Genomic DNA, 18,313 nt, shown 5'->3' with positions numbered 1-18,313 from the left:
TGGTGCTGGAGCAGCCCTGGTGTGGCTGCTTGGCAGGATGCGCTCCGGGGACTCGTTCCCTTGCTGGCCACACACCTGAGAGTCAAGCACGTGTGTTACATGTCCTGCTTGCCCTGGTGGTGTCCCAGCACGGGCAGGATGGGCCGAGCCTTCCTGCCCTTGCCCAGCAGCATCTGCGGAATGGGGAGAGGAGTGCTGTTGGTGGTCTCCCGGGCAAGTGAGACTGTTTGGGAGGTTGCCAGAGCAGAGGTGTGGAACAGCACAGGGGGTTGGGGAGCCCAGAAGTGTGCCTGCATCCCCCCCCTTGTGAGCGGCTCCATGGTGCACGGCCTCATCTGGGGGATGCTCAGCCCCAGCCACCCCTGCCGAGATCCCTCACTAAGACCTCGTGTTCGGGAGCGCAGAGACCCTCGCCTGGTATGGGGCTGCGTGCAGAGAGCAGATATGGCATTACCAGTGACGGGACGGGGGGACAGGGTCCCCATGGGGCTGGGCATTCAATGGGTACTGGCAGCTGAAGCAGCTCTTGGGTGTTCAACTCTCCGATGTTGGTGGGGAGTTGTCCGGGGCAGTGCTGGCTGTGCCTCTGTGCCCTTCCAGGCCCTGTGCAAGGAGCTGCCCCGAGCCCTGTGTCCTGGCAGGGCCGGGAGGCGACAGCAGCATCCACAGCTTTTTAAGGCATGGAACGCATGGAGCTGGGGGCTGGGCCAAGGCCTGCCGCCCGCTCCCGGGGGGCCTCGCTGGGTTCCATGGCTCTGCTCCGGATCCGGGTGTTGTGGAGGCAGTTCTCTGCTGGTCTGATGTGCAGAGGATGCCTTAGGGCTGGCAGGCTCTCCAGGGAACCCACATGCTCCCGAGGATCCTGGTTGCTCCCGAGGCAGTGCCTGTCCAGGGCAGCGCCGTTCCCCGGCAGTGCTGGGCCGTAGAGATCAGCACAGGAGCAGCTCCGCAGGGAGCTCAGGGGCTCCATCCTCCAGCCCCTCTGTCCTTCGGGCCCGCTGTGCTGCAGGGGAAGGTTCTGGAGCTCCCATGGGTGCAGGGCTGCCCGTGCACCACAAGGCAAAGGGCCGGGATGCCGCTGCGCTCCGGGGGTTCCGGTGCTGGCAGGGCAGCCCGGGCTGTGCCGCTCCGGCTGGGTGGCAGGAGGTTCCCAGGAGAGGGGAGGTGCGCTCATGGCTGCGGAATGTGGGTGTATGCGGGCAGGGAGGGCCGGGCCCTGCCCCTGCAGCGGGGGCCTGTTCCTGCTTGCCGCTTCCAGTGGGAGCTGCGCCAGCAGCCCCGGCCTGGCGGCCGCGTTCCCAGAGAAACAGCGAGGTTGAGCGCTTGGTTGGCGTCCTTGCCTCTCACCTGGCTCCTCCACGAGACAGGTAGGAGCTCCCTTTGGATCTGTCTTTGGGAGACCCTGCTGAGGCTGCTGTGGGGAGCGGTGTGGGCGGCTTGGGGTCCCTGCAGCAGTGACCAGCCAGCTCCTGCAGGACCACTGCTTGCTGCAGGGATTAGTGTTTGCCACTGTGGCTCGTGCTGGAGGCAGAGGCTCAGGGATTGACCTCTCCAGCCGCACTGGCACTGTTGCTCCTGGCAGGAGCCCCTGGCGCTGCAGAGCTCACAGCAGGTTTGGTCACACTGAGAGCACCGTTCATTACCTGCCTGGTACCTGCACAGTCCCTGTGCCCACCAACCCCGTGTCCTCCTGGGAATGGTGAGGGGTGAAAAGGCATTGGTGAAGTCTGCACAGCAAAGTAGCTGCCGCTTGTCCTCTCTTGTGCCCCATCTCCCCGTTGTCTCTGTGATCAGAATTCTGGTCCATGGCTTGCTCTGGTGGGAGCTGTGGGTTTCTGAGCCAGGGCTGGAGGGGCTCAGCCTTAGTGCTGCTGCCACGGGGCTGCTCAGGAGGGCTCTGCCCCATTCCTGTTCCAGCCTTGCAGGCCCATGGTGTTCCAAACACCACTTGATGTCCCACAGACTTTGATGCTCTGTGTGGGCGCTGCCCACCTTGCCCTGGGAAAGCTGCTGGTGCAGCCCCAACTTGCCCTCCTGGGGGTGCAGCTGCAGCTGTGGTTATCAGCACTTGGAAAAGCTGGATGTAGGAGTCCCGGCAGAGAGCCAAGCCAGCACCCTCTCTGTTTCCAGAACCTGGAGTGCTTTGTTTACAGCACACCGTGATACCCACCCCACACCATGATCTGCATCCAGATATACCCACAAAAGCCAGGGGGATGCTCCAAATGCTTCTCCCAGCCCTGGAGGGGTTCGGCTGGGATTGAGCACACAGGGAGGTGATGGGGGATTTCAGGGTTTGTTACCCAAAAAAGACATAAAGAGCTGATCCTTGTGTAATGGGCAAGGGAAGACAACAGCCCTTGGGACTAGAGAGCAAAGTCAACACAGAGTCAACACAGGTGATCGTGGTCAGTGGTTCAGAGCATTTCTAGGTATCCACGTGTTGGCTGGTGCCATTCCAGAGAGGCTCTCTAATAGGGTATGGTCTTAGGAAAACTGGACTGTTCTGGAATTGGAGTTGTTCCTGTGCATGAAGGGACTGTGTGTTGGGTACAGCATCTCTGATGGCTCGGGAAACATTCCTCATCGGAGGAAACAGCATGGAGCTGTGTCAGGGAGGTTTGGGTTGGAGATCAGGAAAGAGTTCTTCCCCCAGAGGATGGTTGGGCACTGAACTGGCTCCCTAGGGAATGGTCATGGCCCCAAGGCTGCCAGAGCTCAGGGAGTATTTGGACAGTGCTCCCAGGGACAGGGTGAGATTGTTGGGGTGTCTGTGCAGGGCCAGGGGTGAGACTGATGGTCCTTGTGGGTCTCTTTCAGCTCGGGATATTCTGTGATTCTATGTCACAGCTGTGTCCCCTCTCCTGGAGAGATGCCCTGCTTTTTGAGGTTCTTTAAGGTACCTCCCTTTACTCTCGTGTGTGAGTACTGATTTACAGGGCATGTGAGGGAAGGCTTCTGAGAGAAGACAGGGCTGTTTTCTCATGGATTGGGTGAAGTTTGCATAGTGAGTTGGGTAGGTCATGATAAATATCACCTCGTGTTGGTACTTGCCTTGGCTGAGCTGGGAGTGTTGCTGAGAGGCAGAGGTGTCATGGTGGGGTTAGAGATGCCTCGGATGCTGAGGCCAGTCTGGTGTCCACATTTGGGAAAAACTTGAGAGTTCTGGAAGGTGTCAGGGAGGGAGCTGTTGGGACAGTTCTCTGGAGGGCTCAGTTCTTAGGGCGAGGTCAGAGGGTGTGTGGTGTGTGTGGAGCTGTCTGGCTGCAGTCACGGGCAGCCTTAGGAAGAGGGAGCCCAGTGCCTCAGTGTTCACCTGCCAGCACTCGTGGGGCTGCACAGCTGGAGCTGGGGTCAGGCACACTGGGAGCAGATTTTTGCTGGTGAGGTAGATCCCCACAGAATGCTGTGATGGGAGGCTGAGTTACCTGTCTTTCTGTGTCACTCTGCTGGGTTTTCCCTTCCAGCAGACCCTGTCCCACCATCACAGCAGGATTTGGTCTGGGTGTTTGACAGTATTTGGATGGGAGCTGGAGAGCAGCAGGTTGAAATGCCTGGATCTTGAAGAGTCTGCACTGAGCTCAGAGCACAGTGTCAGCAGCTGCTGCTGTCTGTGGCATGGTGATGAAGCAAGGATGGCAGTTCCTAAGCATTCCCTTTCCCAGAGACACAGCATTGTCTCCTTTTGTTGCTGCAGAGTGTTCAAAGCTCTGCTGAGATAATCCTTGCCAAGGTCACGTCCTGCAGTGGGTTGCCGTGCTGGCTCAGTGCTGACTGGAACGCTGGCTGTGCCTGTGCTGGTCCTTGACCTGGAGAAATCCCCATCCTGCCAGCATTGCCGGGGTACAGGCTTTATCAGCCTGGCCTGGGAGGGGTGGCTGTGCCCAGGAGGGGTGGCTGTGCCCAGGCACGCTGCCTCTGCCTCCCTTTGATCTGTGTGTGCGCTCAGGTGGGTCCGTTTGTGTGGCCGCAGTGGTGGCCACAAGTGGCCTCGGTTTGTGTGGCCTCTGCTGTATTTGCTCAGCCTCTGACCAGGTTTCAAGGCTGGGTTTAGTGTCCAGGGTTGCAGTGTCCAAGGGAGTTCCACCATGGTTTGGATAATGAGTTGGTTAATTATTAGTTGCTGTGTGAGTCCAGATGTGTCTGGCACTGACGCTTCTGAAGCACAGGGTGATGAACCTGCTGTGCATCGTCCGTGGAGCAGCTGGGGTGAGCAGTTGGATTTGGCCAGCCAGCCCCTTTCTCCTCCCAGCCTCCCTGTGGGATGTGGGTGCTGGGAGCTGTGGGTGTGTGGCTGAGCCCTCTCCAAGCTGTCTTCAGGGCACAGGGAATGCCCTGCTCTGTGATGGAGGGTGCTGGTCCTGCCTCCTCAGCACACAACACTGCTGTCCCACAGCTGGGGTCTGGTCTGGAGGTCCTGGGGGTGTCCAGGATGACCAACTGACCAAGGGACATCAGCTAGAGAGTGCCTCCTCTTATGTCCTTGTCTGCTCTTCTGCATGGCAGGGGCTCTGCCCACCCCACCTCCCAAATTTCCACCTTCTGCAGTAGAGCTGCCTGTGCTGGGAAACTTCCATCAACAGAAGCTTCTGGAGTGTTACAGAGTTGTCTTGAATCTCCTTTGCCCCGGCCGGTCTGGACTGATCTCCTTTTGTATAAACGGTTGTGTCATGGAGCCAGGGGTGCTGTTGGGCTGTGCTGCAGCTCTTGGTATGAAGCAGTGGTTCCCTGAGCCCACTGCTGGGGCTTTGGAGGTCAGGTACACCTGGGGAAGGTGTTGAACTGTAGCAAGGACAGCCTGGTCCCCTCTGTGTGGTTAAATAACAAAGAGAAGATGCAGGAAGAGTGGCCAGGTGTATTTTCATCTGGAATTGCAGGCGATGCAGCCAGTCCAGCAGTGAAGCTGTCCAGTGATTCCTGACTCCCTGATGCTACATGCACCCCAGTTCTCAGTGGGAGATCAGGCCCTGGAGGTGTCCCCTGCTGGAGGCAGTCCCTGCTGGATGAGCTGGCACCAGGGCCCAGGTGCTGCAGCGGGGTCTCTGCTCACCTGCCTGGGGTTTTGGGTGGTGCCTCAGCCCTGGTCAGGCTGGTGGCTCTCTGTGTCCTTCCACATGGTTACAGCTTCACCCAGGAGACCGTGGGGATCCTGTGCCTGTTCCTATGGGGAGCAGTGCCTGAGGGCTGGGCACCCCTGCACCCCTCCAGCTCAGTGTGGTGGGTGGGGAGGGTCTGCAGGGAAATGGGGAAGGTCTGGCAGCCACAGAGGGAATGGTGCTGTTGGAGTCTGCTGCTGCTCTGGTGTGTAGTAATGTCACACAGGATGTATAATGTCACCCTGATGGGATTCGTAGCCATGAGTGCAGGGACTTGCCACGTTCTGCATTTTGACAACCAAGCGTGAACACTTGTATGGACAGAGCTGACATCAGCGTCATGTCACTGGTTTTCAGCAGCCAGCTGCTTGGGCTGTGGTTGTTTTGGGTTGAGAAACTGCTTGTGAGCTGCCCTTTGGCAGCTCTGTGGGTGTGATCCGTGCACACACTGCTGCAGGAGTGATGGCACAGGAGGGAAATCAGGGAGGAGGAGGCTCCATCCTGGGAAGTGTCTGAGACCTGGCTGACAGAGCTGATCCTGGTGCAGCTTGAGGCCATTTCCTCTTGTCCTATCAAGTGTTGATGGCCTAGAGTACCCTGTCCAGGTGGCAGGTGGGAAGCTTCCCCACATGCCACAAGGTGCAGCAGAGGACACAAGCCCGCTCTGGACTGTGGGCATGCTCGGCCTCTTCATCCTTAATCAAAACTCCCTCCTGCTCAGCTAATGAGGCAGGAGAGAGGCTGGGGCAGTGTGAGAGTGCTGCTCCAGGCAGGTTTTCAGAGCCATAGTGGGGTGTGCCCGTGAACAAGAGACGTGTCTGTTCACCGAGGTGTTGCTCAGTTGAAGGGTTGGTGTGTACAGGTCTGGCCCAGGGTGGCAGGGGCACGCAGGGGTCTTCTGCTCCTGACACCTGTGACCTTGGCTCCAGAAGGGGCCTCAAAGGGACCGAGCCCCTCCAAGATGTGCATCTCACTGACTTCCAGGTGATTGTGAACGAAGGGAGACTCCAGCTGCACGGTGTAAAGTGGTGCTCACACCCTGCCGTGGTGCTGAGTGGAGACAGTGTGGGTGCAGGCAGGTGTGCTGGGACCCCTGGGCTGTGCTGGGACCCCTGGGCTGTGCTGGGACCCCTGGACTGGCAATGCCACATGTACTGGGTGGGTCACCAGGACCAGTGGGTGGCCTGGGCTGGCATCCAGGCCTGGCAGGTGCTGGAGGGGGCAGACAGATGTGCAGGTGTGCCTGGGGCTCAGGTGAGGTGTGCTGATGGGAGTGACCAGCAGGGTGTGTTGTGTGGTTGAGTGCAGTCCTGTTGGCCTTGTGTTGGCAGTGTTTATTTGTGTTAGGTTTACTCAAGGGCCTTCTCAGCAAGTCAATAATCAAAGTGTTGCAAATTCTTGAACTTGGGTTAAAAGCCTAGCAAGGATGTGTTGGGACAGTTGGTGCAGGAGGCAGCTGGGAGTTTTTGGGCAGCTTGTCCTGGTCATCCTTGCCTCTCCGAGCCTCTCCAGGGCTCTCCCTGCCTCTGCTCCTTCCCAAGGCTGGTGACCGAGTGTGTGCCTCAGAACCTGCCAAAATCTGCTGTGTGCAGTGACACAGCACGAGTGTGTGCTGCCTGCTCCCATCAGGGAATGCTGGGCACCTGGATGGGGCTTTGTCTGTCACAGTACCTGCCTAAGAGGCTGAGCAGGGCAGAAGTCCCAAGTGGAGGTGACAGCTTTTTTTAGACCCAGTGATGCAGTTGGAAATACAGGTGTGCTGTTACCTTTTGGAAAGGGCTCAAAAATGTGTAATTTTCCTCCTGAGTGATGAATTGTTTCAATAAAAACATTCTGCCTAAAAAAGGAAAGGGCAGGTGAAAGACACCGCAGAGAAGCGATTCCTCAGGATGGCTATTAATAACCCGGTGTTCCTGCAGCAGAGCTGGGATTATTTGTCTGTAACTCCTGCAAAGGAGTGTTCCTAAGTCAGCCCTGGAAGGTAAAGTCCAGGCAGAAGCACCATGTTGCACCTTTCTTGAACATGATGGATGAATGTTGTGGCCTGTGGGTGCTGGTGGCTGATGGAAACAGGGACAAGGGCACAGTGCCAGGTTTGTTCCTCGTGCTCTCTGAGCAGCTCAGGCAGCCTTCTGGCAGTGGGAGCAAGGGTGGGCTCTTCCCCATGGCTTGGGGCTCCCCAGTGAGGTGGGAGAGGTGAGATGGAGCTTTAGCCTGGACATGGAGGAAGAGCTGGTGCTGCTGTGTGTCCAACCTCCCTCCCCTAAGGAGTTACAAGGGCTGGAATGTGAGCTGGGGTGAGGGCAGGCACTGGTGGGCTCTGGCACGGCTCTGGAGCTGCCTCCAGCACAAGATAGATGCTCCAGGGCTGGGGCCCCTCTGCTCTGGAGCCAGGCTGGGAGAGCTGGGAATGTTCCCCTGGAGAGGAGAAGGCTCCAGGGAGAGCTCAGAGCCCCTGGCAGGGCCTGAAGGGGCTCCAGGAGAGCTGGAGAGGGACTGGGGACAAGGCATGGAGGGACAGCACACAGGGAATGGCTTCCACTGCCAGAGGGCAGGGATGGATGGGATATTGGGAAGGGATTGTTCCCTGTGAGAGTGGTTTGGGGACTGCTGGAGGAGGCACTAGAAGTTGTGGTTGTGGGGCTGGGGCTGCTGGGAGAGGTGTGGAGCCACCCTCCCTGTGGCCTCGGGTGACACTGGAGCAGTGGCAGTGACCAGGTCACTGTGTTTGATTGCTGCTTCCCTCTGGGCCCATCTGAGATTCCCATTCCTGAGATAGTCTGTGGCCACAGATTTGGCAGGTTTATCACAGGCTCCTGAAGATGCAGAGCTCCCACAGGTTTCTGGTCTCCAAAAATCCTTTCTGTTTGTTTGTGATAGACATGCAGGAGGTGCTGCTGCTGTGGGTCCTGTCCCAGAGCTGGTGTGGGATGGAAGGTCTCACTACTAATGTTTGTCAGGAGGGGCTGCTGGCTCCTTCTGCTGCTCAGGGTGTCCTCCAGGCGCTCTGTGGCAGGGTGGGGGTGTTTCCTCAAGCCATGCTGGATTGCCACGGCCTCTGGGAGCCTATTGCAGCACACTGCCAGTTGCACGCCGTGCAGTAATGAATTGTGTTTGTGTTCAGTCAGGAGCGTGGCTGGTACCGCTGCACAGCCTGTACACCTGCCTCAGCTCTGGGGTCTTGTGCTCCCCAAAAGGGTGTCTGGTCCCTAGTGCCTCCCCTGTCCTCTGTGCTCGGGGCAGGGGACGCTGAAGGGAGGGTTCCAGCCTCTGGTGCCACACTGCCACTGCCCTTGGCTCGGCTGCTCCTCCCCTTCTGGGGCTCCAGCTGCGTGCTGGGTCCTCCTGCAGCTCTGTGTCTCTGCAGTAGAAGGGCTGGAGGGAGCAGGGACAGTGTAGCAGGATCCTTGCTGGGATCTTGAGAGTAACCTGATGATTTCTTCCCTCTGTCTGCAGATTCATTTGTGAACAGCCAGGAGTGGACCCTGAGTCGCTCGGTGCCTGAGCTGAAGGTGGTGAGTACTTGTGGCTTGTGCCTGGGATACCCCTGGTTCCCCAGATCCTCCAGAAAATCCTGCATTTCCGTGTGCCCAGGTGGAAACACACAGAGGCTTCAGCCTCAGAAGGGAGGAGGAGCTGTGGCTGCCGCCGTGCCAGGGAGGGGCTGGGGTTTCTGGGCAGCTCACGCTCTCAGGGGTGAGCAGAGCTTGTTGATCCAGGAGAGCACATGGCTCTGAAGGTGAAAAGGCTCCGTTTGAGGTGCTCAGCCTCCCTGCTGGCCCTGGCAGAGCTGTGCTGCCTGTCTGGGTGCTGCTGCACAAGGTGGTGGTTCAGGTACTGCCCCAGAGCAGCCATCCTGGCATGGGAGGTGTCACTGCTCCTTCAGAGCCCCACTGATGTCAGCTCTGCCCTGGCACTCCTCCTGCCTCTGCCGAGGTGTCCCTGCCCTGCAGGGTGCAGGAGGATGAACTCAGTTCTGCTCTGTCAAACTCAGGGGTGAGGCTCCCCATTTGGGTTTCCCCAGGTCACACCATTGCCAGGCTTCACCAGCTCCCTGTGGGGTGAGCTCTCTGTGGTCAGGGGCTGCCCCTGACCCTCTTGCCCCGGCACAGCCCCTCCGAGTGGGACCTGGCCAGCGTTGCAGGCTCTGGGGTGGCCAGGAGGTGTGTCGGCGTGGGCAGGGTGCTGCAGGTGCTTCAGTGATCGGTTCCTCCCTCTGCTCTTCTGTGCTCTCTGTGCCAGCCCTCAGCTCTCCTTAGAGGCTCCTGGTGTGTGCCCTTCAGTTCTTTCTCCCTTCAGCTTTTGCAAGATTAACTTCTGTCAATATTAGTCCAAGAAACAAAAGAACAAAATTTTTCTTGCAAAACATTCCAGCACTATCCTGCCAGTGTCTCTTACCTGCAGTTAAGTGAGAATCAAACCAAACTTCAAATATTCATTTGTTAGTTTGCCTAACGTAAATGTTAGTTTCATGTTTATGCTTTTTAAAAAGCATTCTCACGGCTGTTTGGGTGTTGCTGCCTGATGTTGAGGCTCTGCAAGGCTGCAAAGCCATGCTGCCAGCTAAACCACCCTAAAGCTTTTAGTTATTCCTCAAGTGGCACAGCCCTTTCCCCAGGTTTTGTATGACCTCTGGGGATTCCTGTTACTCTGGGATTTGATCAAGCAAAGCAGCTCTTCTGAAAGCCTGGAGGCCTTTCAGAGTCCTAGTTTAGAGTGACAGAATCATTTGGGTTGAAAAAGTCTTTGGAGATCATTGAGTCCACCTGTCCCCCAGCACTGCCAAGGCCAACACTGACCGTGTCCCCAGGTGCCACATCCACAGGGCTTTTAAATCCCCCAGGGATGGGCACTCCACCCCTGCCCTGGGCAGCTGTGCCAGGGCTGGGCAGCCCTTCCCATGAGGAATTTTCCCAATTTCCAACCTGAACCCCCCCTGGCCCAGCCTGAGGCCGTTCCCTCTCCTCCTGTCCCTGTTCCCTGGGAGCAGAGCCCGACCCCTGCACTGTCCCCTCCTGTCAGGGAGTTGTGCAGAGCCACAAGGGCCCCCCTGAGCCTCCTTTTCTCCAGGCTGAGCCCCTCTCCTGGGGCTCCAGCCCCATTCCCTGCCCTGGACACAATCCAGGCCCCCAGCGTCTTTCTTGTCATGAGGGGCCCAACACTGACCCCAGCCAGAAACGTTGCCAAGCTTCACTTCCTTCCCATTCTCAGGCAACTCTGTGTCCTCTGTCTCTCCTGCAGGAGTTGAGGCTCTTGCTGCTCTTCCTGCTTGTGTTCCCAAGCATTCAGGATACTTTCTCCAAGGTCTTTGAATAATTGGATGTATGTAGGATATATTCAGCAGTTTTCCCTCCCTCTGTTCCCCCAGAAGCTCCTCGCAGTGCTGCAGGCCAGGGGGAAGCAGTGACTGAGCTCTTGCAGGGGGACACTGACGGTGCCTCCTGGCAGGACTCGTTCCCTGGACCTGGCACTGGGCAGTGCCAGCACGGTGCTGACTGTGTTCCTGCATTCTCCCAAAAACCATGGAACAGAGGCTCCCACAGTGCTTGCACACCTTGTTTGGCTCCAGTTTGCTGCTTCTCAGGGGCTGTGTTCCTCAGGATTGTCAGTTCTGGTTTGAAGCTCCAGGTGAGCTCAAGGACGCAGCAGAGCAGCAAGATTTTGGTGAGATGCATGTCAGGGTTTGTGCTGCATGCAAAGAAAGTGTAACTGCAGTCTCTGTCCAAGTTTTAGAGCTGAATGCCATTGCAGTGTTTATCTTTGGAGTGGTATGGCACCCTTGGGAGCTGCTCTGTTGGCAGAGGAGACATGGCCAGCCCTGCACTGAAGCCCTGAGCTGCCTGCCCAGGGCTGGGCTCTCCAGAGTTCCTCCTGAGAGACCAGGGCTGTGTCCATGTAAGGGGCCCCCAACAGAACATAGACATGGACCTGGAGTGAGTCCAGAGGAGGCCATGGAGATGCTCTGAGAGCTGAAAGTCCTCTGGAGCCAGGCTGGCAGAGCTGGGGGTGTTCAGCCTGGAGAAGAGAAGATAGAGCCCATTCCAGTGCCTGAAGGGGCTCCAAGAAAGATGAAGGGGGACTTGGGACATAGGCCTGGAGTGAAAAGACAAAAGGGAATGGCTCCCCATGCACAGGGTTAGGTGGGATATTGGGAAAGAATTCTTCCCGGTGACAATGGTGAGGCCCTGGCACTGGTTGCCCAGAGGAGCTGCCCCTGGATTCCTGGCAGTGTCCCAGGGCAGGCTGGATGGGGCTTGGAGCAGCCTGGGATAGTGGAAGGTGTCCCTGCCCATGGCAGGACGTGGATAGCTTGCAGGTCCCTTCCAACACAACCCGCTGTAGGATTCCATGACTCTGTGGCTATCCTGGTTAGGCTGCAGGAGCAAGGAGGGCTCGGGCAGGGGATGGGCTGTTCCCATTGTCCATAGCATGGGCAGAGCCCCTGGCTCAGTGTGGCTCCAGGGCCACGTGCAGGACAGGCACAGCTGTGCTCTCTGTGCTGTCACTGTGTGAACACTGTTGGCTCTGTAGGTGCTCTCAGGGGTGACAGATGTGGCAGTGGTGAGGGTGTGCCCGTGTGCTCCCTGTCCTGCCATGTGCTGGCTCCGTTGGCCCCAGAGGAGCTGGCAGACAGGGAGGTGTCCTGTGCTCTGGTGGCACAGTCTGTGCTGCAGAGTGCTGGTGGCCACAGGGCTGGTGCCTCTCTGCTCCTCACAGGGAGCACGGCCCAGGGCAGGACCCCTGGCAGGACCAGAGCAACAGGAGCATCTCAGTGCCTGGCTGGGAGCTGGAGAACCTGCCTGGTGGTGACTCACCTGCCAGGCTCATCCCTGTGCCTGGAAAAGTTTGGCTGTAAACTTCCGTGGTGGCAGAGGCAGCTTTAGTGTTCGTAGCCACTCCTCACCCCACGTCTTCCAGCACTGCTGTGGCTATGTGAGTGCAGCTGTACAGAATCACAGAACCATTAAGGCTGGAAAAGCCCTCTAGGATCATCAAGTCCAGCCATCAACCAGCACCACCACTGTGTTCACCACTAAACTATATCCTCAAGTGCTACATCTACATTTTTTGAACGCTTCCAGGGACAGTGACTTGGTTCACCTTCAGCTGAAGGTAACCCGTTCCCTTTTTGTGGGAAAAGGATACCAGATATCCAACCTAAAGCTCCCCTGATGCAATTTGAGGTTGTTATCTCTTGCCCTGTCGTTAGTTACTTGGGAGCAGAGGCAAATCCCCCCTGGCTGCACCCTCATGTCAGGGAGTTGTGGAATGAGAGGATTCCTCCTGAGCCTCCTTTTCGCCAGGCTGAGCCCCTGCTGCTCCCTCAGCCAGTTCTCAGATCCTTCACTACAGACCTGGTCCCACAGTTAAGTGGCATTGAACAGTCAGGAAGACCCTGACAATGAGCAGAGCTGGGTGCTCTGACTGACCCATCCCAGGACACCCACCTGCACTTGAAAGCCAGTCTGAGGGTGCTGCAGTCACATGTGCTCCCACCCAATTCCATTGGGTGCTCAGTAGCTGTATCCTTAGGCTTGGTTGAACGCTGGTGCTGGTGTTCCCATGTGGGTGGCACCATTGGCTCTGCTGGGACATGCACGTAGTGCTGCCCTGCTGCTGCTGCCTCAGGCTGAGCCCGTGCTGGGCCTGTACCCAACGTGGAGCTCCTCTCTGCTCTCCTTTACTGCCAGCTGCTGTCCAGAGCTGCAGCACCCCAAAACTGGGCATGGGTGCCCTGGGAGAAGAGGGTTTTCTCCTTCTGAATTGACTTGGGATGGCAAGTGTTCCCTGAGGAGCAGAAAGGCTGTGGGAAGAGCTGATGTGGCTCTGGCAAGGCTGTGCCTGTTCAGGTGAGGATGAGAGTGGTGTCCAGGTGGCTGTGCCCCAATCCTGGCTGCTCCCTGCCTGACTGAGCCCAGTCAGTCCCCTGGCCTCCCACCAAACACTGGGCTGGGTCACACCATCCCTGTGTCCTCTCAGAGACACCTCTGCCCCTCATCAGCGTGTGCCCCAGCACTGGTGTCACCTCACAGGGATGGCCTTGGGTACAGGGACACGTGCTGGGCGCACAGGTGACACGTGTGTCTGTTCCAGGGCATCGTGGGGAACCTGTCCAGTGGCAAGTCAGCGCTGGTGCACCGCTACCTGACCGGCACCTACGTGCAGGAGGAGTCTCCAGAGGGTAAGGGCTGCTTCCCAGGGTGCCTGGGCATGGGCTGGGTCCTCACTCCTCTCCGTGGTGCTGAGGGTGATCCCAGTCCCTGCACCTCCTCCACCCCTGCCACGGGGCTCTGCAGCTCCCCCGGCCCTGGTTTGGGGTGTCCCCTGCCGGCACCCCCTTACTGACCTCAGCTTTGCTCCCCAAGGTGGCCGCTTTAAGAAGGAGATCGTGGTGGATGGTCAGAGCTACTTGCTGCTGATTCGAGACGAAGGGGGCCCCCCTGAACTGCAGGTAGGAGAGCTGTGCTCCCTGTGGTCCTTTCCCACCATCCTGTGGAGGGCCTGGCGGGGGCAGTGCTGGCGGAGCCCGGGGTGTGGCTGCCCTTTGCTGCCTGCTCCGGGCTGGGTCTCCAGCTGCTGTAATCCTGCCACATCTCTTCAGTTTGCTGCCTGGGTCGATGCTGTGGTGTTTGTCTTCAGCCTGGAGGATGAGATCAGCTTCCAGACCGTCTACAACTACTACCTGCGGCTCTGCAGCTACCGGAACACGGCGGAGGTGCCCATGGTGCTCGTGGGCACACAGGGTGAGAACTCGCCTGGGCTCCCCCACACCCCTTCAGTGCCTGGCCCGAGAGCAGGGGCTGCCAGCCCTGTGAGCACAGTGGGGATCCTGGTCTGTGAACCTTTCATGGGGCTGAGGCCCCAGCCCAGGGCCCTGAGGTGAGAGTTCCTGCTCACACCATCTCAGCTTCCCTCCATAGAGAGCTGCCTCATTCCATGGAGCCACTTTCCTTTTGGAAATGGCATGAGACCCTGGTGCTGCCTCCTCCAGCTCTGCCAGCACAGGCAGGAGTGAGCCTGGGGTGAAGAGTTTTCTGTGAGACAGTAGAGAGCAGGAGCAGGACATGGATGTAGGGAGAAGCTGTCCTGGCAGGACAGGACAGTTTCTGAGCACTGTGTGACCTGTTCCTGGCCAGGAAGAAGCTCTGAGGCCAGGAAGACAGGCAGGAGCAGTGGGAGGGAGTCCCAGAGGGTCTGCTCCAGACCCCCATATTAAAAGCAGAACAAAGTTGTTAAACTTTGGATATTTAGAGATTGTGCAGTGAATTTTAGGACTGAGTGATCCTGGCTCAGGAATGGGGTGTCAGCCTGCACTCTGGAGGCACAGGAGTGGGACAGGTAATGGCGTTAGTAGCCTTCATTGTCCCAGACACAGAACCAGGCGAGGTCCTAGCCTTGGTACAGGCACACAGCCATCTGGAGAGCTCGAGGAGGGCTTCCTACAGTGCAGGTCCCAACTCTCCTGCCCCACCTGAGAAGGTTTGTTCACAGCCTCCACTTGTCCCTGGCTTGTCTTCAAGGAGTTGGATTCCTCTTTGGAAGGAAGTTTTTCCAAAACAGGCAAGCACTTGGTGGCTATCTGGGATACAAATTGAGCCTGTATTTTAGAGCTATCCAGGAATTCCTTGGCTGTGGAGATATCCCAGCAGAGTTGACTTTCTCATTAAACCAGGAGGATTTCTCCCTTGGATTCTTTAACATGTAAGGCTTGGCCATGAGCCCTAGAATGGTGGAGACTGACAAATCCATTTGATTTGGCAGCTGGGGCTGCCTGGCCTTGGTCCCCACACCTCCCAGAGGTGTTCTGCCTCTGTCTGCTGAAATGTAAGTGGCTGGGTGGTTTGGGAAATTGAGTCAGGTTCATTTACAGAGACTCATCCGTTTTTCTACCAGCATGGGCCTTTGTGATCACAGGCATTTATGGGGCAGTGCGGTGAGGTGGTTCCCCTTTGTGAAGAGAGGGAGGGAGGCCAGAAGCGTCGCGGGAGCTGTGGATAGGGGGCAGGGTCCTTGCCGATCAGCGTGCTGTCCCTTTGGTTTGCAGACGCAATCAGTGCCACCAACCCGCGCGTCATCGACGACTCCCGCGCACGGAAGCTCTCCAACGACCTGAAGCGCTGCACCTACTACGAGACCTGTGCCACCTACGGCCTGAACGTGGAGAGGGTCTTCCAGGACGGTAACTGCAGCCAGGGCAGCGTGCCCAGGGCACCACGGTGCTCTCACACAGCAGTTTGGGCTGCCCTTGGAGTAGGAAAGCGGCTCCTGAACAGCTGGATGGGGCAGCTGTTCCTCGTGGGAACAGTGTGAGAGAGCATTCCTGCTTAGGCTTGGAGATGGGTCTGCAACACAGTGATGATGAGGGGCACAGGGAACCTGCACCATCTCCTGGGAGGTTGCAGTCTGCTTACATAAACTGTGACCTTACCCTGAAGGGGATTGTGTGTTCCCTCTAGTGACAGGACAAGGGGGAATGGCCTGAAGCTAGTGGGAAGAGGTGTTTCTGGAGTGGGTTAGTGATTCTTCCTAGGGAGGACTGGCAGATCATGATGCAGCTGCTTTGGGATCTTGTGCAGTCCTGGCAGTCACAGACCCTGTGAGGACCTTGCCTCACTTGGCAATCCAATTTCCATCAGACCTTGTCTTTATATGACTTGTTCCACACAAGTGGCAGCGCTGGATCCCAGCAGACCTGCCCTGAGCAGGTTGGGAAGGATGTTCACTTCCCACAGCAGGAACAGGAAGAGCTGCTTCCAGTGCTGAGGCTGCCTGCTTGCCCGTGCTGTGTGCAGTGTGTGCTGCACCTCTAGAGAGCCCTTCCCTGCCACTGTCCTGGGTCACAGCCAGTGGCCACTGACCTTCCTGGGGAGTGGGCTTGAGGGAGTGACCACCCTGCCCCTTGGTGTTCATAGACAGCTCTTCCCACACACACTGTGTGGTGCTGCAGAGTGGGGGGATGCTGCAAGACAGAAAAACTGGTTTCTCCATCTTCACCAACTGCACAGGGATCCTCCAAGAACTGGGTGGCCCTGGCTGCTGTGTCAGCACAGCTCAGGCAGGAGCAGCAGACCCCGTTCCTCAGAGAGGGTTGTTGTCTTCTCTGTAGCCTGGGGCTGTGTGTGTTTGGGCTGAGCACATTGCAGTGTGTGCCTGGTGGTGTTGGGGCTTTTGTGGCCCAGGGTGTGTGTGGGCACTCAGGCTGCCCAGGGTCACCATGAGAATGAGGGCCACTTCCTCCTTGCTGGGTTCTCCTGTCCTGGCAGAATTCCCCCTGCACGTGCTGCTCACTTTGTGGGAATTGCACTCCTCCATCCTTCCCAAGTCAGATGTCACAGTGACTTCTGTGGTGAGAGGATGGGATCTTGGTATTGCCAGGTGTTGCCAGGAGGTGGCCGTGGCACAGGCAGGGACAGTGCCCTAGGCTGGGCTGTGTCCTGCAGTGTCTGATCAGCTTCAAGACTCCCTGAGGAAGGCCTGCCACTGACGGGGGGGCTGGTATGGAATGTGCCTTCTGTCCTCTTGACTCTAAAGAGGTCTGGTTAAAGAACTTTGTTCTCAGGATTGCCCTCACAATTCCTGTTTGCAGAAATCTGGGGTTCACTTTCAGCAGATGCCAGGACAGTTTGCAAGGAGCCACCAGTGTGGGGGGATTCATTTTAAGTACTGTACATTTTAAGTTTCTGTGGCAAGAAAAGGTCAGGGAGCCTGTAGCCATGGTCCCCTTGGTGATGTTCCTGAGGAGGAGGAGGAGTGACCCTGCAGGGTGCAGGAGGAGCAGCAGCTCTGCTGCCTATGCTATGAGTGACTTCTTGAGCTTCGCCTCTGCTGCACATCCCGAGTGCATGGTCCTGCCTTTCCTCTGCCCTGAGCACTGGAGAAGGCAGGAGAGGACAGCCAGTGGCTCCATGTGGCTGAGGTGCTGTGGCTGAGGTGCTGGTGGCATTGCTGCTCTCCATTGTCCCCCTCCAGCATGGGGCTGCAGGCCCAGGCTCCAGCATGAGTTCCCAGGGAGGCTCTGGATTCCCTGCCCAGGGGATATCTCCCATCCCAGTGCTGGCTGGGCACACTGTGAGCTCCAGCCCCCCAGGGGCCAGGAAATACCCAGAAAAACCCTTCAGCCCCTGCTGTTGTGGGCAGGGAGCCTGGCAGAGGCTCTGCCCAGCAGTTATCCCATACCACTACTGCTAATGAGGAATTAACCAGTGACACCACTCTGCAGGGATAACATCTCCCCAGTCCTGAAAAGAGGCACCTTGAGGTGACCTTCACCTTCCTGAGCCAGGCCCAGGCTCTTCTACTTCCTGAACATTAGTCAGGCTTTTCTGGGATCGTTTCTGCCATCCCTTACACCGGTCTTTGTTTGGGTTTCTCTGTTTGCCACACACAGCTCTGCTGTACAGCCAGTGAGGTGTGCCCTGCCCACAGAGCCTGGGCAGCACCACTGCCCAGGGCCTCTGTGAGCTCCAGCACCTGAGCATCACTCAGTGTTTCAAGGCAAACCCAGCACTCCAGATCTGGACAGAGGAAGAGCATTCAAAGGTCCCTTGTGATCCACCAAGGATTCTGCAGAGAACCCCTCAGGGTGTCACCTTACAGACCCACAAGGACCAGACTGATGGGGGTGGCATTTGCCCAGGCAGTTCAGCCCAGTACCTGGCTCCTGGAGTTGCTGTGAGGGGTGCCTGAGAAGTGAAGGACTGCCCAGGGGTACTCCTGCAGCAGGCCCAGGCTCATGGTGTCTCCGTGGTGTCTCCGTGGTGTCTCCATGGTGTCCATGGGGAGTTGCTGTTCCGTGTGATGCCCAAGAGGGCAGGTGGGCTCTGGGCATTCAGCCTGAGCAGTACAAGCAGCACATCAAGGGAAGGGCCTGGCTCTCCCTGAAGCCTTCCAGAATTGTGTGGGTGGAGGAGGCTGCTTTCTGAGCTCTGACCCTGTCCCTTTCTCCCTTTTCAGTGGCTCAGAAGGTGGTGGCTCTCCGGAAGAAGCACCAGCTCTCCATCGGCCCCTGCAAGTCCCTGCCCAACTCACCCAGCCACTCATCTGTTTCTGCAGCCTCCATTCCTTCTGTCCACATCAACCAGGTGGGGAATGGCAACGGGGAAAGCAAGGATCTCTTGTGCTCTGCACACCCTCAGCTCAGCACCCAGCAGTTCAGCCTTAGACTGGTAGTGCTGCACTGGGCTGGCTCTTGGGAAGAGCAGAGTGGTGTCACCCTG

The 18,313-nt window shown here is 57.7% G+C and overlaps 1 protein-coding gene across 3 annotated transcripts in view; it reads left to right on the top strand.

Annotated features, from left to right (window-relative positions):
* AGAP3 (ArfGAP with GTPase domain, ankyrin repeat and PH domain 3) overlaps positions 1–18,313 on the top strand; it is a 102,725-nt gene that overhangs the window by 28,863 nt on the left and 55,549 nt on the right. For all 3 annotated transcript variants that reach the window (XM_088172485.1, XM_088172416.1, XM_088172364.1), the window contains exons 2-7: positions 8,553–8,611; positions 13,191–13,278; positions 13,463–13,548; positions 13,699–13,840; positions 15,142–15,276; positions 18,051–18,178. In XM_088172485.1, the coding sequence (XP_088028611.1) occupies positions 8,553–8,611; positions 13,191–13,278; positions 13,463–13,548; positions 13,699–13,840; positions 15,142–15,276; positions 18,051–18,178 (638 nt within the window). The remainder of the gene's footprint in view (positions 1–8,552; positions 8,612–13,190; positions 13,279–13,462; positions 13,549–13,698; positions 13,841–15,141; positions 15,277–18,050; positions 18,179–18,313) is intronic.

This window comes from Sturnus vulgaris, chromosome 1, assembly GCF_052056855.1.
Source record: "Sturnus vulgaris isolate bStuVul1 chromosome 1, bStuVul1.hap1, whole genome shotgun sequence".
Taxonomy (NCBI): Eukaryota; Metazoa; Chordata; class Aves; order Passeriformes; family Sturnidae; genus Sturnus; species Sturnus vulgaris.
This window is presented reverse-complemented; position numbering and strand designations above follow the sequence as displayed.